The sequence below is a fragment of the Trichomycterus rosablanca genome, chromosome 13 (assembly GCF_030014385.1).
Source record: "Trichomycterus rosablanca isolate fTriRos1 chromosome 13, fTriRos1.hap1, whole genome shotgun sequence".
In the NCBI taxonomy this organism is placed as follows: domain Eukaryota; kingdom Metazoa; phylum Chordata; class Actinopteri; order Siluriformes; family Trichomycteridae; genus Trichomycterus; species Trichomycterus rosablanca.
The window spans coordinates 29,338,574-29,354,835 of NC_086000.1; the positions used below are offsets into that span (position 1 = coordinate 29,338,574).

General features: G+C 38.8%; 1 protein-coding gene across 1 annotated transcript in view; it reads left to right on the forward strand.

The window, feature by feature from the left end:
- Positions 1–16,262, forward strand: part of alk (ALK receptor tyrosine kinase) — a 711,395-nt gene that overhangs the window by 279,821 nt on the left and 415,312 nt on the right. Inside the window, exon 2 of the mRNA XM_063006743.1 lies at positions 14,875–14,897. Coding sequence (XP_062862813.1) covers positions 14,875–14,897 — 23 coding nt within the window. The remainder of the gene's footprint in view (positions 1–14,874; positions 14,898–16,262) is intronic.

The following is a 16,262-nucleotide window of genomic DNA, read 5'->3' on the forward strand; positions in this document are numbered from 1 at the left end:
ACCATGTCAGTGTCACTGCAGTGCTGAGAATTATCCACCACCCAAATAATACCTGCTCTGTAGTGGTCCTGACCATTGAAGAACAGCATGAATGGGGGCTAACAAAGCATGCAGAGAAACAGATGGACTACAGTCAGTAATTGTAGAACTACAAAGTGCTTCTATATTTAAAGTGGAGCTGATAAAATGGACAGTGAGTGTAGAAACACGGAGGTGGTTTTAATGTTATGGCTGATCGGTGTATAGTCATTTGTTATGGTCTCACAACTACAGTGGAACTTGGAGTGGACGACTGAAGTAGAGAGGAGAAGAGAGTTGGTTCTACTGTTTTAAACGACAGAGAGAAAGAAAGGAAGGGGGGAAAAGGGATAGGAAGAAAGAAGGATGGGAAGAAAGAGTGACAAAGACAGGACAGAAAGAGGAAATGAGGAAGGACAGAAAGGACATAAATAAAGAAAGAAGGACAAAAATAAAGAAAGAGGAAGGAAGGACAGAAAAAGAAAGAAAAAAGAAAAGAAAGAAGAATAGAAGGAAAGAAAGACAAAGAAAAAGACAAAAAGAAAGAAAGAGGAAGGAAAGAAGGAAAGAAAGGACAGAAAAAATGACAGAAAGAAAGAAAGAAAAAAGAAAAAAAAAAGACATAAATAAAGAAAAAAGAAGTAGAAAAAATAGAAAGGAAGGAAAGAAAAAAGAACAGAAAGAAATAAAAAACAAAGAAAGAAAAAATTAAAAAGAGAACGAAAAGAAAGAAGGAAATAAAGAAAGACAAAGAAAAATACAAAAAGAAAGAGGAAGGGAAAAGGGGAGGACAAACAAGGACAGAAAGAAATATAGAAAGAAAGAAAAAAAGAAAGAAAAAAGAGAAAAAAACAGGAACGAGGAAGGAAGGAAAGAAAAAAGGACAGAACAAAGACAAAGACAGAAAGACAGAAAGACAGAAAGACAGAAAGACAGAAAGACAGAAAGAAAGAAAGAAAGAAGAGAAACAGACAGAAAGAAAGAAAAAAGACAAAGAAAGAAAGAGGAATGAAGGAAAGAAAAAAGACAAAGAAAGAAAGAAAGAAAGAAAGAAAGAAAGAAAGAAAGAAAGAAAGAAAGAAGGAAAAAAGTACATAAAGAAAGAGAAAGGAAAGAAATGAGGACAGAACAAAGGACAGAAAGAAAGAAAGAAAGAAAGAAAGAAAGAAAGAAAGAAAGAAAGAAAGAAAGAAAGAAAAAAGACAAAGAAGGAAAGAAGGAAAGAAAGAAAGAAATAAAGAAAGAAAGAAAGAACAAAAAAATAAAGTTGGAAGAGAAAAAGACAGAAAGAATAAAGAAAAAGACAAAGAAAGAAAGAAGAAATAACGATAAGAAGAAAGAAAGAAGAGAAAAACACAGAAAGAATAAAGAAAAAAGAGAATAAAAGAGAAAGGAAGGAAAGAAAGAAAAAAGGACAAAGAAAGAGAAAGGAAAGAAATGAGGACAGAACAAAGGAAAGAAAGAAAAAAAGAAAGAAGAGAAAGACAGAAAGAAAGAAAAAAGACACAGAAGGAAATAAAGGAGGAAAGAAAGAAAGAAAGAAAGAAAGAAAGAAAGAAAGAAAGAAAGAAAGAAAGAAAGAAAGAAAGAAAGAAAGAAAGTTGGAAGAGAAAAAGACAGAAAGAATAAAGAAAAAGAGAAAGAAAGAAAGAATGAAAACAATAATGTCTGACACACGTTCATACAAAGTGCGGTTGGTTGGTCGAGAACCATGGAAATGATAAACAACCGGGAATGGATCATTTGTAATGAGAGATGTTTGAGATTCAATGTTCCACTTCTACATCCAATTGGTAAAATTTACAAAACACTGGTTTCCAGCATGACTCGTTTGCATTTAAATAAGAAATTACTTTGATTACCATATGCACCCATTCAGCAAATCTCTAAAATATCACGTCCTCATTGACTTATATCATTTGATAGTTTATCACTAATAATGATCAGGCTTTGGAGCAGAAGCATCAGCAGCACTGTACTGCTTGTAAAGGTGTTAGTTACAGGAGGTTAAACTCCCTCCCAATATAAAAAACATATTCATCAAAGCCCTAGCCACTTAACGCTAGCACACCAGAGCTGACATTTTGAACTCGTCAGTTTGAAACTAAGTTCTGCCATTCGACTTGGCTGGGCTCTGATATGAACAACGATTGGCTGTTGTTCATACAGGGTGGGAGGCCGGATAGGGACTCCTCATAACTGAGGCACTTACGACCCCTGCTGGCTGATTGATGGTGCCTGCACAGAGTCGAGGGATAACACGTTGATCAGGGTGTGGCTCTCCGTACTCAAAGCTGATCCTCATATGAACTCGCCTTGTGCAGGTGAAAAGATGCAAACGTGTCGGAACGGGGGGTGTGTCGGTCTCACTCCCCTCAGTCAAGACGGGGATCAGCATCAGTAGAGAGGGGGAAAAAACAGCCGCTGTACTGCTGATGGATTCTTTAAAGAAGCTGCTAAAACACAAGCAAAGTTTTATCCTCACAGTCCTGCTTACTGCCGATAGTGCCTACTAAACAGAATAAAAAAAGCTTTATTGTCTCTTTCAGATGCTATAAAATTAGGTTCATGTCTTCCAGTATGTAATGCTTGTGCATGAGAGTAAACAATAAAGAAATACAAATCATTTGAATTTGTGTATAGACTTTTGCATACATTTGTAATAGACACATTTGTCATAGCGGTCTTTGATTTTAATGCCTTCTGCAACTGTTTATGAATGAATAATTAAAATGCATGCTTTTTTATGCAAAATATCTCACAGCTGCGAAGACTTATTGTGGATTTGTAGAAAATTTGCATTAGATTGTGTGTGTTGGGTGGGTTAGATACACAGATGAGCCAGAACGTTAGGACCAACCTCAAAACTTTTAGTTACTTGTAGTATGCATTTTGAGTTCAGTAAAGTATATGTTTGATAATGTGAAATCATTAGGGCTAGATGACTGGGTTGAAGTACCTGTATGTCCAAAACGACCAAGGGTACTTGAGGGTAGCTAGTGTTTAAGGAGGGACAGGCCACAAACTGCCGACAGGTTGCTGGGCAGCCGAGACTCATCAATGCCAGAGGGTATGAAAGCTATGGTGTCTGGACGGCCCAGCAGAAGGGCTACTATGGCTCAAGTTGCAGATATTTTAATGCTGGTGTTGGGTGGAATAGGACACAACATAGTGCACAGGGCTGCGTAGTCGCCCTATAGCGATTTGCCTTGCAACCTACAAAGGTTAAAGGACGTGCTGATAATGTCCTGCTACCAGATAGCAGTCAGAGTCATGTCAAATTTACACTGATCAGCCATAACATTAAAACCACCTCCTTGTTTCTACACTCACTGTCCATTTTATCAGCTTCATATACCATATAGGAGCACTTTGTAGTTCTACAATTACTGACTGTAGTCCATCTGTTTCTGTACATACTTTTTTAACCTGCTTTTATCCTGTTCTTAAATGGTCAGGACCCCCACATGACCACCACAGAGCAGGTATTATTTAGGTGGTGGATCATTCTCAGCACTGCAGTGACACTGACATGGTGGTGGTGTGTTAGTGTGTCTTGTGCTGGTATGAGTGGATCTCAGACAGCAGCGCTGCTGGAGTTTTTAAATACCATTTTTTGTCCACTCTATTAGACACTAGTTGGTTCACCTTGTAGATGTAAAGTCAGAGACGATCGCTCATCTATTGCCGCTGTTTGAGTTGGTCAGAAATCAGAAATAGTTGTATGCCTGTTGTATGTGAGTCATTCTTTTTAATAAAAAGAGCAAAATGATTCCTGCTGACTCGCCGTAGTTTTTGTCGTCGCCACAATATAAATGCACAAACGCCCACATACTTGGGAGTGTAAAAACAAGGAGGTGGTTTTAAAGTTATGGCTGATCAGTGTACTGTATATTACAAACTGCTTTTATGACACAAATTTATGTACATTTCTGTACACTCGTTTGACCGGCGATGCGCTGACCCATGGGGAGCTGCACCCCTCTGTAACCCCAATTAAGCAGAATGCTTCCTAACAACCTATAGGGTGTTTGTTTACTCCGGTAGAGTGTGAGAAGTCAGCCGGCTTGCCACAATATAGAGAACAGGCCCGGCACGGTGGCTCAGTGGGTAGCACTGTCGCCTCGCAGCAAGAAGGTCCTGGGTTTGATCCCCAGGTGGAGTGAGATACAAAATTGTCCATGACTGTGTTCAATATAACCTTGTGAACTAATTAATCTACCATTTCTGTCATGAATGTAACCAGTGTGTAAAACATGACGTTAAAATCCTAATAAATAAATAATAATACATTTTTTAAACCTCATGCTATTAACAGCAGTTGAATAGGAGATGGTTCTTTGCTTCATACAGTTGACTTTCCTAGATGAATAATTATTGTGCTAAAAGTGTGATTTAGTTTGTGGGTGGAAATGTTTAGTGGTTTCTCTGAGCGGTCAGGAAAGAGTCGCAGTGTCTGTTCATCTTTCTCACTTATATTTCCATCCTCATCTTTTATGAAAGGATCAACAGAGCAAACAATTCCAATTATATTGTGCATTATACCTCTGACCCTCACCTTTTATCCTTTTCGATAAATACCACAGACTATATTTATATGATCTTTATATAAGATTGTAACTTTGTTTTGTTCACTGTACTTTTGCACAGATCTTTTTCTCTCCTCTTTCTTTGTGATGTATTAAGTCAGCATGCATATTTCAAATGGCCTCCAACCGACCTCAGTGACTATTCTAGTAGATCCTGGTCTGTTTAGTACCAATACAATAAAAAAAAATCAAATAATGCTCTATTTAACAGAGTACAGTTGAACGGTTATTTATTCATGTTATTAAGCAGGATCACTCACTGTCCATGCATACTTTTTTTAACCTCCTTTTACTCTGTTCTTCAATGGTCAGGACCCCCACAGGACCACCACAGAGTAGGTATTATTTGGGTGGTGGATCATTCTCAGCACTGCAGTGACAATGACATGGTGATGGTGTGTCAGTGTGTGTTGTGCTGGTATGAGTGGATCAGACACAGCAACGTCCACTCACTGTCCACTCTATTAGCCACTCCTACCTAGTTGGTCCACCTTGTAGATGTAAAGTCAGAGACGATCGCTCATCTATTGCTGCTGTTTGAGTTGGTCATCTTCTAGACCTTCAACAGTGGTCACAGGACGCTGTCCACGGGGTGCTGTTGGCTGGATATTTTATAGGTTAGTGGACTATTCTCAGTCCAGCAGTGACAGTAAGGTGTTTAAAAACTCCAGCAGCATTGCTGTCTTATCCACTCATACCAGCACAACACACACTAACACACCACCACCATGTCAGTGTCACTGCAGTGCTGAGAATGATCCACCACCCAAAAATACCTACTCTGTGGGGGTCCTGACCATTGAAGAACAGGGTAAAAGCAGGCTAAAAAAGTATGTAGAGAAACAGATAGACTACAGTCAGTAATTGTAGAACTACTTGTGCTTCTATATCTTAAGTGGAGCTGATAAAATGGACAGTGTTTGTAGAAACAAAGAGGTGGTTTTAATGATGGGGGGGTCTAAGAGAAAAAGGTTGAGACTCCCTTGACATGGGTTCTAATATTATTTTTATGCTTTTAGTGAGGATGACGAGGTATTGTCTTCCATCTCATCAAAGATTTTGATGAATCTACAGTATAATGACAGTAAATAACCTGGTATTTTCTGATTTTGGTTGGTGTAGTGGGTTTACTCCTGGTCAACTTGTAGTAGGAGCCTCCTCACATAGGTTTGCTTCATTGAGCTCTCTTTCTGCAACTACACAGAAACATTTGTTGTTGCTATTCACTAACCTTTCGACTTACAGTACTGTGAGAGTATATTGTCTAAGCTATTGAGGGTTAAGGGCCTTGCTCAAGGGCCCAACAATGGTAACCTGGCAGTGGTGGGGCTTGAAACTGCGACCTTTAGATTACTAGTCCAATACCATACCCGCTAGTCTACTACTGTCCACATTTATATGACATCATACAAGGTCTCCAGTCCCATGACATGATGTTTACTCTTCTCAATCAAATGCCCTGGGACCCCCTCTAGGCTTACTGGTTAAGAACCGCTGCCCTACCACACTCAATTGTATGTTTATGAAAAGCTGCTTAGGAATTTGTACTGGCGCTTTGATCTCTTGCATCCTTTAATAAGAATCTCACAGGCGATGACGCAGCTACCATCAGTTCTACTGATTAATGCTAATAGTGTCATTAAGCTAGAACCTGTGAAGTACAGGAAAGCCCAGATTTTCCGATCTGCTCGGCTCCGGCGCCTGCCGCCTGTTAGATAGCCCACTGAAGCGGAACGGTGAGACAGATGTTCTGCTAAATTAAATGAGGACCATGGTAAGCTTTCTCAAATTATATATCTGCCACTATTCCACTCATCAGTAATGATATTAAACAAAAAAGAGATTTTGTCATTATCCATTCTGATCTACAGTGTGCCCAGCACTTTCTCATCAGAAACAATCTGGAGAAGAACACCTGTTTGGGCTGATGTGCTGCTGCACATTCGTTTAAACTGGTTAATCTGCTAATAAGGGTGTAGGTTTAAACCTCTGTCAGGTGGCGTCCAATTACTCAAATTGGTTCTAATATTGAAAATTTGATCATTTTAAACAGCCCTTTGTTCATGTAATTACTTTTATGGGTTCTTTGTTGAATTAAGTATCAGGGTGCAGTTTAGGGCGCGACGAGTTCAACTCCGAACCCATTCATATTAAATATCGGCTGTACAGGTCAGGGGTATAATTTAGGTATTCGTTCAAATTAAAGTGTGTTTGTGATTTGGTATTGATCATGGCTATAAAATCATGTTAGCACTCTAAACCTTTGTTGAATGACATTTGTGGCTCAGCAATTTAGGCACTTGACCAGGAGAAAGGTGCCACTGTTTGGACTTTAAACGGGGCCCTTAACCCTCAGTTGCTTGGATTGTATCTTTTTATCAGTGGCACGAACTGTCCATTTTATGAGCTCCACTTACCACATCGAAGCACATTGTAGTTCTACAATTACTGATTGTAGTCCATCTGTTTCTCTGCATGCTTTGTTAGCCCCTTTTTATGCTGTTCTTCAATGGTCAGGACCAGGGCCGGCGCTAGGGGGGGGCTGAGGGGGGCATTGCCCCCCCAAATTGTGTCTTTGCCCCCCCAAGCACAATGCAAGCAACGGCTATTTTTAAAATTATCTCTGAACCAATCACAAAAATGCATTTTGTTTTACAGTGTGAAGATATTTCCTTGCTTATTCCTGATTGGCTCTTTGAGTCATATAAAAGTCGGCAGACTGCCCCAAACAGTTCAGTTCGGCAGTATATGTTCTGTTAGTGTGAGCGAGAGGCAGGTATACTGGTAAACACTTTTTTTTTACAGAATTAGTATTCTTTTGTTTTCTTTATATTTTAATTTCCCAATAATATAAATATTCTCACTCATTCCTATTTCCACGTTTGAATATTCTCAGTCTGTGTGTAGGTACATTTGTCAGCTTTGACTTAAATTTGTATTAAAGCCTTTCAAGAAATAGAGTTGTTCTATTAGTAATGGCAATTTAATTAAGGGGGCGTATTAAAATGAAATACAATTAGATAATCTTTTTTCTCCATTTACATAATCAACATGTATTTTTTAATCATTGGGTTTTAAGTTTAAGTTCGAAAACATGCATTTTTATTTCTTTACCTCATACATCACTTTAAGCCAGTATCAATAGCTTGGCTGTCATCATTCATGCACAAATCAAGCCTTGAATATATTTCTGGCTTCAAAAACATGACTATCAACATGCCCCCTCATTAGGTTTTACTGCCCCCCCAAGCAAAGCAGTCCAGAACCGGGGCTGGTCAGGACCCTCCCAGGACCACTACAGAAGCAGTTATTATTTGGGTGTTGGATCATTATCAGCACTGCAGTGACACTGACATGGTGGTGGTGTGTTAGTGTGTGTTGTGCTGGTATGAGCGGATAAGACACAGCAATGCTGATGAAGTTTTAAAGCACCTCACTGTCACTGCTGGACTGAAAATAGTCCACCAACCAAAAACATCCAGCCAACAGCACCCCATAGGCAGCGGACCTAGACCGCGAAGATGAAGCTCTAGAAGATGACCAACTCAAAAAGCAGCAATAGATGAGCGATCGTCTCTGACTTTACATCTACAAGGTGGACCAACTAGGTAGGAGTGTCTAATAGAGTGGACAGTGAGTGAACACGGTATTTAAAAACTCCAGCAGCGCTGCTGTGTCTGATCCACTCATACCAGCACAACACACACTAACACACCACCACCATATCAGTGTCACTGCAGTGCTGAGAATGATCCACCACCCAAATATTACCTACTCTGTTGGGGTCCTGTGGGGGTTCTGACCATTGAAGAACAGGGTGAAAGCAGGCTAAAAAGCAATGTAGAGAAATAGATGGACTACAGTCAGTAATTGTAGAACTACAAAGGAGGTGGTTTTAATGTTATGGCTGATCAGTGTATAAATATACTGTATAAACCACTAGGTTTAGGGAGAAATACAGGGTTTTGATTCCCACCCCCTTTGTCAGTACTTTAAGATACCTCTGTGTAAGTCAAGTCACTCCTAGGGACACATGATCGCTTTCCTAATTATGTACCACCTGACATGTTTGATCTGTTGAAATGTTGTTTACACTACAGACTGGGTTAGTGCATTTTAAGAACTTTCAAGGGAAATTACATCTTCTGGGTTTATTTGGTTATTGAACTATCGACTTTAGCTCTGGGACTCCAGTGCACTCCCTACACCTACTCAATAAGTTGAACAGGTCAGTTCTTCAAAGTTGAGCCAGTCTGTGACAGTTGCGAGTACTTTTTTACTTCTCAGCAGAGAGAAAAAGGCGCTTCATCGATGAACAATGGTTTAATGCAGGGGAGGCACAGTCTGTAAAACAATATGTGAAAGGTTAACTAAACCAATGGGGTGTAAAGATTTTCCTCTCTTTGCCACCGGTGCTCTATAATTTTCTTCCCTCATTAAGTTGCAAATGCTGTGCTCCCACAAACTTTGAGTAAAAAGGAGTGGGATTAGTTTTCTTTCCCTTTTCAGCCAGCAAATTAACCGTCACATTTAAAAGGCATTTAGCACAAGCATTTATCCAAAGTGACCAAGTACAATTACAAGCCTTTACCAGAGGCCTGCCAAAGATGGTGTGGCTTGAACTGACAACTTTCTAATTACTAGTCCAGTACCTCAACTGCTTCAATTTAAATGTACTTTAAATGTAATGTGCACTGTATTAAGTACACTTATCTGTTACGCACATGTATTGATTAGTTATAATACATACTATTTATATTCAGTAGATAAACATTACAGAATTACTGACAGCAGCCTATTCAGAGCACAGGAGTGTGTTCAGTGACAGACTGCTGTCTCCGTCCTGCTCTATAGACAGTCTAAATCTTTTGTCCCCCAGGGAGTCAGACTGTTTAAGAACGATGGGGACGCTAAACTAAATCAAACTAAACTCAAACGAAAATGCACATTTGTAGCACCATATCCAAGCCTACATACACGGATCAGCCACAACATTAAAACCACCTCCTTGATTCTACACTCACTGTTCATTTTATCAGCTCCACTTACCATATAGAAGCATTTTGTAGTTCTACAATTACTGACTGTAGTCCATCTATTTCTCTACATATATAACCTGCTTTTACTGTTCTTCAATGGTCAGGACCCCCACAGGACCACTACAGAGCAGGTATAATTTAGGTGGTGGATGATTCTCAGCACTGCAGTGACAATGACATGGTGGTGGTGTGTTAGTGTGTGTTGTGCTGGTATGAGTGGATCAGACACAGCAGCGCTGCTGGAGTTTTTAAACACCTCACTGTCACTGCTGGATTGAGAATAGTCCACCAACCAAAAATATCCAGCCAACAGCGCCCCATGGGCAGCGTCCTGTGACCACTGATGAAGGTCTAGAAGATGACCAACTCAAACAGCAGCAGTAGTTGAGCGATCGTCTCTGACTTTACATCAACGAGGTGGAACAACTAGGTAGGAGTGTCTAATAGAGTGGACAGTGAGTGGACACGGTATTTAAAAACTCCAGCAGCGCTGCTGTGTCTGATCCACTCATACCAGCATAACACACACTAACACACCACCACCATGTCAGTGTCACTGCAGTGCTGAGAATGATTTACCTGCTCTGTAGTGGTCCTGGGAGAGTCCTGACCATTGAAGAGCAGCATGAAAGGGGGCTAACAAAGCATGCAGAGAAACAGATGGACTACAGTCAGTAATTGTAGAACTACAAAGAACTTCTATATGGTAAGTGGAGCTGATAAAATGGACAGTGAGTGTAGAAACAATGAGGTGGTTTTAATGTTATGGCTGATCAGTGTATATGTATATAGTGGTTATAATCTATATTATTATTACTATCTACATTTGTTATCTATTTATTTAAATTATATAAAGCAGCACATGTACATCCACAGCATTAATCTGTATTAATTATTATCAATCTTAATCAATAAAGGTATGTACCAGATAGGTGTACCTAATAAAGTGCTCGGAGAGTAAAGATCACAAAGACAGGAGACAAACATAGTGAGTACAAAAGCTTTCCAGTGTTAAATACATTCAAGCAATTAACATCCCACTGCGATCTGTACCATTACATCCCAGTAAACTAGATTTTGCATGAAGATGGCAGGATTAAAATATCTAAGTGGCTTTGATGCTCATCACAGAAGTGTAAATTACCTTTGGCAAGGGCACTGACACAGCCCCATACCATGACAGACCCTGGCTTTCGGACTTGTTGCTGATAACAGTCTGGATGGTCTTTTCATCTATGGTCTGGAGCACACAGCGTCCATTTTTCCAAAAAAGACCTGGAATGCTGATTCATCTGAGCACAATACACGTTTCCACTGTGTGATGGTCCATCGTAGATGCCTCAGAGCTCAGAGAAGTCGACGCCGCTTCTGGACATGGTTAACATAAGGCTTCTTTTTTGCACAGTAAAGTATTAAGTGGCATTTGTGCATGTAACTCTGTATTGTAGTGCTTGACAAAGGTTTTCTAAAGTAATCCCTCACCCATGTGGTTATATCAGCTGTTGTTGAGTGGCGGTTCTTGATGCAGTAATGTCAGAAGGATTGAAGATCATGGGCGTTCAGCTAAAGCTTGCGTCTTTGGCCTTGACTCACTAAAATTCCTCCTGATTCCTTAAATTGTTTAATGATATTATGCACTGTAGAGGGAGAAATAGGTTCATTGTTTTAAACATTTCAATCATTTTCTTACACATTTGTTGACAAAGTGGAGATCCTCTGATCATCTTTGCTCATCAAAGACTCAGCCTTTCCTGGATGCTGCTTTTGTACCAAACTATGATTACAATCACCTGTTGACATCACCTGTTTGGAATCACATCATTATTTAGTTTTTTTTTTTCACCTCATTACTAGCCCTAAATTGCCCCCGACCAAACTTCTTTTTGGAATGTGTTGAGCAGACAAAACATGAAATATCTCAGGTTCATACTGTCTGCAATCAAATAAAAGTCAAAGTAAATGTAAGGAACTGTTTTTATTTTATTTGCATTTTCCATACTGTCCCAATTTTTTCTGATTTGTGGTTGTAGTTGGTGAGACTTTTCTTTTACAAAACTGTGTTTGTTCTTCATTTTTTATATACAATTTTAAATAAGGTCTTATCTTTTCCAGGCTGTCTCAGATGCCATGACCTTTATTTAATAAAAGATAGAAGCAGTCAGCAGTTTTTACCCGTGTTAGAGGAGACGTGCTATTCTGCAGCTCTCCTCGGCCAGTATGGCTTCTGTGCATGCAACAGAGAGTGTGAGTGCATTTCATGAAGATATAATAGATAATTTCATACAACATCTTAAAAAGCTGGAGCACCCATTCAGGATTCAAACCATAACCGTTCAGATGGACGAAATTATTAGAGGGCTTCAAGGTCAAGCCGGAAATTAGTTGTGCGATTACAGTACCAGATGTCAGTGTTGATGGGCAATGCCACAGGATGCTGTCAGTCATCCATCAGTCTCAGCCATCTAGCTCAGTATGGATTTTTCACCGAGTGTACGGAAGCGTGTAACGTGTCATTTTTCATCTTAGTTCTGGCACATGTGAAAATTTAAAATCAGAAAGCATGTATTTCTTTTTGAGTAAAGTAGGAAATTAGGATGGGCTTGTATTTGCAGTTTTAAGGCGAAAAAAAAAAATCTTTAAATATTCCAGTTTTTTGACAATAAATAGAGCATTTACTTAAAGGCATATTAATGTATTACACAGTGTTTCATTTAATAAAAGGTTTACCACATTTCTTATTACAAAAATAAATAAATAAATAACACCCACACAGTTTTGTGAAACAGAAGTCTTACCAAATACTCTGGTCCAAAAAGTCTGAAGGATAAAGAAAATCTCCCAGTACCTCGACCACAAAATAGGCATTGTGTTTTAGCAGGAAGTAAGCATCAGTCTGATCAATTATGACTAAGGCTCTACCTACAACCCCAAATCAGAAAAAGTTGGGACAGTATGGAAAATGCAAATAAAATAAAAACACAGTGTTCCTTACATTTACTTTGACTTTTATTTGATTGCAGACAGTTTGAACCTGAGATATTTCATGTTTTATCTGCTCAACTTCATTTCATTTATTAATAAACATCCATTCCTGCATTTCAGGTCTGCAAAACATTCAAAAAAATGTGGGACCGTGGCAATTTAGGGCTAGTAATGAGGTGAAAAAACTAAATACTGAAGTGATTCCAAACAGGTGATGTCAACAGGTGATTGTAATCATGGTTTGGTACAAAATCAGCATTCAGGAAAGGCCGAGTCTTTGATGAGAAAAGATGATCAGAGGATCTCCAGTTTATCAACAAATGTGTGAGAAAATGATTGAAATGTTTAAAAACAATGAACCTCGGCCGCTCAGGTGGCGCAGCGGTAAAATACGCTAGCTCACCAGAGTTGGGGTTTCGAATACATCGTATCGAATCTCAGCTCTGCCTTTCCGACTAGGCTGGGCAGCTGTATGAACAACGATTGGCTGTTGTTCAGGGCTAGAGGGTAAGAAAGTCGGATCATAGGTCCTCATAACTGGTGCGACTGCGGCCCCTGCTGGCTGACTGATGGCACCTGCACAGGGCTGAGGAATAATGCTGATGGGGGTGTGGCCCTCCATACACAGTGCCTGTCAAGTGTATGAACTCGACTCGTGCAGGTGAAAAATGCAGTCTGTACTGACTGTGCGTACACTCAAAAAAAAAAAAAATCTTTGGCTGAACTTAATTGAATTATGGAAAGTATTTCCACACAATTGTATTTATTTCTTTGAACATAAAGCAATTTTGTTTATCCAACACAATTTATTTAAGTAGTCTAAACTTAATTTGATCTGTTAAGTTTGACTCAACTCATTAAGGTAATCTGGACAAGATTTTCTAGTGTTGATCCAACTTATTTTCCTAAAGTTGATGCAACTTATTCCATTTAAGTTGTTCCAAACCATGTTGATTTAACTTATTTTACTTATGTTGGTTCTACTAATTGTACTAAAATTGATGTAACAATTAAGTTAATTTTGTTGATTTAACTTATGATTTTAAAACTAAGTTATTACACATAAAAGGCAAGTTGATTAAACTTTCTTTTTTTGTTATACCAACTGCTTTTCCCAATAATTCTACTTATCTTGAGCTCAATTTAAAAAAATAGTTTAAAATAGTTTATATTAAATACATTTTAAATATCAATTAGAAATGTTTATTTATAGAAAAACAGACAATCATTAAATTCTTCTCTTTTTTATTTCACTTCAGAAGTATTTACTTAAAATACAACATGTCAAGGAAACATTAAAAACTGTACAGACTGTATGAAAGCAAAAACAGCTTTTTACAGTAATCATGAACCTGTACTGTTTCACACAGCAAGCTGATTTCTTAACGTTTGGCTGGCAGCTCTCTAAAACAAAACAAAGGAACAAGAAACAAAAATATTAATATCAACATTAATAGCGTTCATTTAAGGATTACAATAAAGCAAGCCAGCACACTCTTTGCTTCGTATGAAGGCTAGCATGCTAGCATGTAGCCTAAATACGGCAAATAAAGCAGCGCTGTTTGATTATTTATTTAGTGTCAACATTAAGATCATTTATTTTAAACAAAATTGTTAAGTAAAGTACAACACTTACCAAAATTAGACTGGAGTTGGGTTAACGGATGAAAGATGAAAAAGCTCCGTCAGACTGGTGTACATGCTACTCAAACACAGCACAGTCGGGGGAATAAAGTTCATCGACTTAGTTTAACAAAGGTTCTACTTTCCAAAAGATATTCGAGAAAGACACGTTTACTTTTACAAAAAGCCTTAAATGAAAAGTAAAAAGTAATTTGCAGGTTACAAAATTTAAAACAAATGACCCTCACAAGAAAAAATGGCTACCCGAAAATCATTTTTGATTCACCAACAGCTGAAAAGGGGCGGACTTACACGTCTATGGGAGGGGATTTCTGTTCAATTACTTAACTTTTTTAAGTTAATCAAAAGTAATTTTTTTTGTTTAATGAATTTAAAACCTCGCGAGAGTTGTATACACTCAATTTATTCTCTTTTATTTCAGTTGATTGATTTAGGTCAATTTAACAATTAGGATAATTACGTTGTATTAACACAGATATTTTAAGTACATTTTAAAAATGGGTCAAATCAATTAATATAAATTTGATTTGTTTGCTTAACAAGAACAAATGCCAATTCTTTGTTTTTTGAGTGTACCGGAGGGGGCGCAAATCAGTTGAGAGGCGTCCTCAGTCAACGGTGAAGGGTCGAATCAGTATAGAGGACGCAATCAGGGTAATTGGACACGACTAGACTGGGGGAAAAAAATAAAAAACCCAAAAAACCCAATGAACCTCAAAGAAAGATTGGAAGGGATTTGCATATTTCTCCCTCTACAGTGCATAATATTAAAGGATTCAAGGAATCGGGAGGAATTTCAGTGCATAAAGGCCAAAGGGCTCAAGCTTAAGCTGAACGCCTGTGATCTTTAATCCCTCAGACGGCACTGCGTCAAGAACAGTATATAAATACACCAACATTTTTGTGCAGCTCTTTGGAAAAAAGAAACAAGAAACATACGCTGTCTCAGGTGCTTAGGTGGTGCAGCGGTAAGCACACTAGCTCACCAACAATCATTGGTTTGAAACTCGGCTCTGCCATCCGGCTGGGCTGGGTGCCTACATGCATGAACAACGATTGGCTGTTGTTTATACAGGGTGGGAGCAGGACAGAACCTTATAACTGATGCAATTACGACCTCTGCTGGCTGACTGATGGCGCTTGCACATAGACAAGGGATAATGAGGATCAGGGTGTGGCTCTGAAAAATAATACATAAACACACACACTAAAAAAGCAAACCATTAAGTCCTTAATAAGTATATAAATATCTAAATAACAAAAACGTATATAAAGAAGTGTAGCAGTATTGCACATGTACAAATGACAGTATTACTGCACTTCAGTTTACAGTGATATTAAGGTGGGAGAGGGTAGGAGGGCAGTATTTATTTAATGCAACAAAGGCACTTCAGTCTGTCAGTGTGTGTCCGTAGGACCCTAGAACATTTTCCAGATAGAAGTAGAGCAAATAGATTGTGTCCAGGGTGAGGTGCATCTTCCAGAATCCCTGTGACCAGCGTGCTTCATCATGTGGATGGTATCAGCAAGTGATGAGCTTTGCCTATTTTATACCAAACATTGTGCTTGCCTTTCTGCCCAGAAAGCTCAATTTTTATCTCATCTTCTGGAAGAGTCTATTTCTCTTATATTTCCAGAGTCATTTACAAGCCGTACAGCAAATTCCAGTCAGGCTGTCATATGTCTTTTACTTAACGGTGGCTTCTGGCTTGCCAATCCACTATAAAAGTCGGATTTATGGAGTACTGAGTAGATAGTTGTCTGTCCATCATGTTTCTCCATGTGTGCATGATTTTTGACGTTTAGAGCTCTTTAAGTTCCTTCTTATCTCTCTGACCATATACACCGATCAGCTCCTGTTTCTACACTCACTGTCCATTTTATCAGCTCCACTTACCATATAGGAGCACTTTGTAGTTCTACAATTACTGACTGTAGTCCATCTGTTACTCTACATACTTTGTTAGCCTGTTTTCACCCTGTTCCTCAA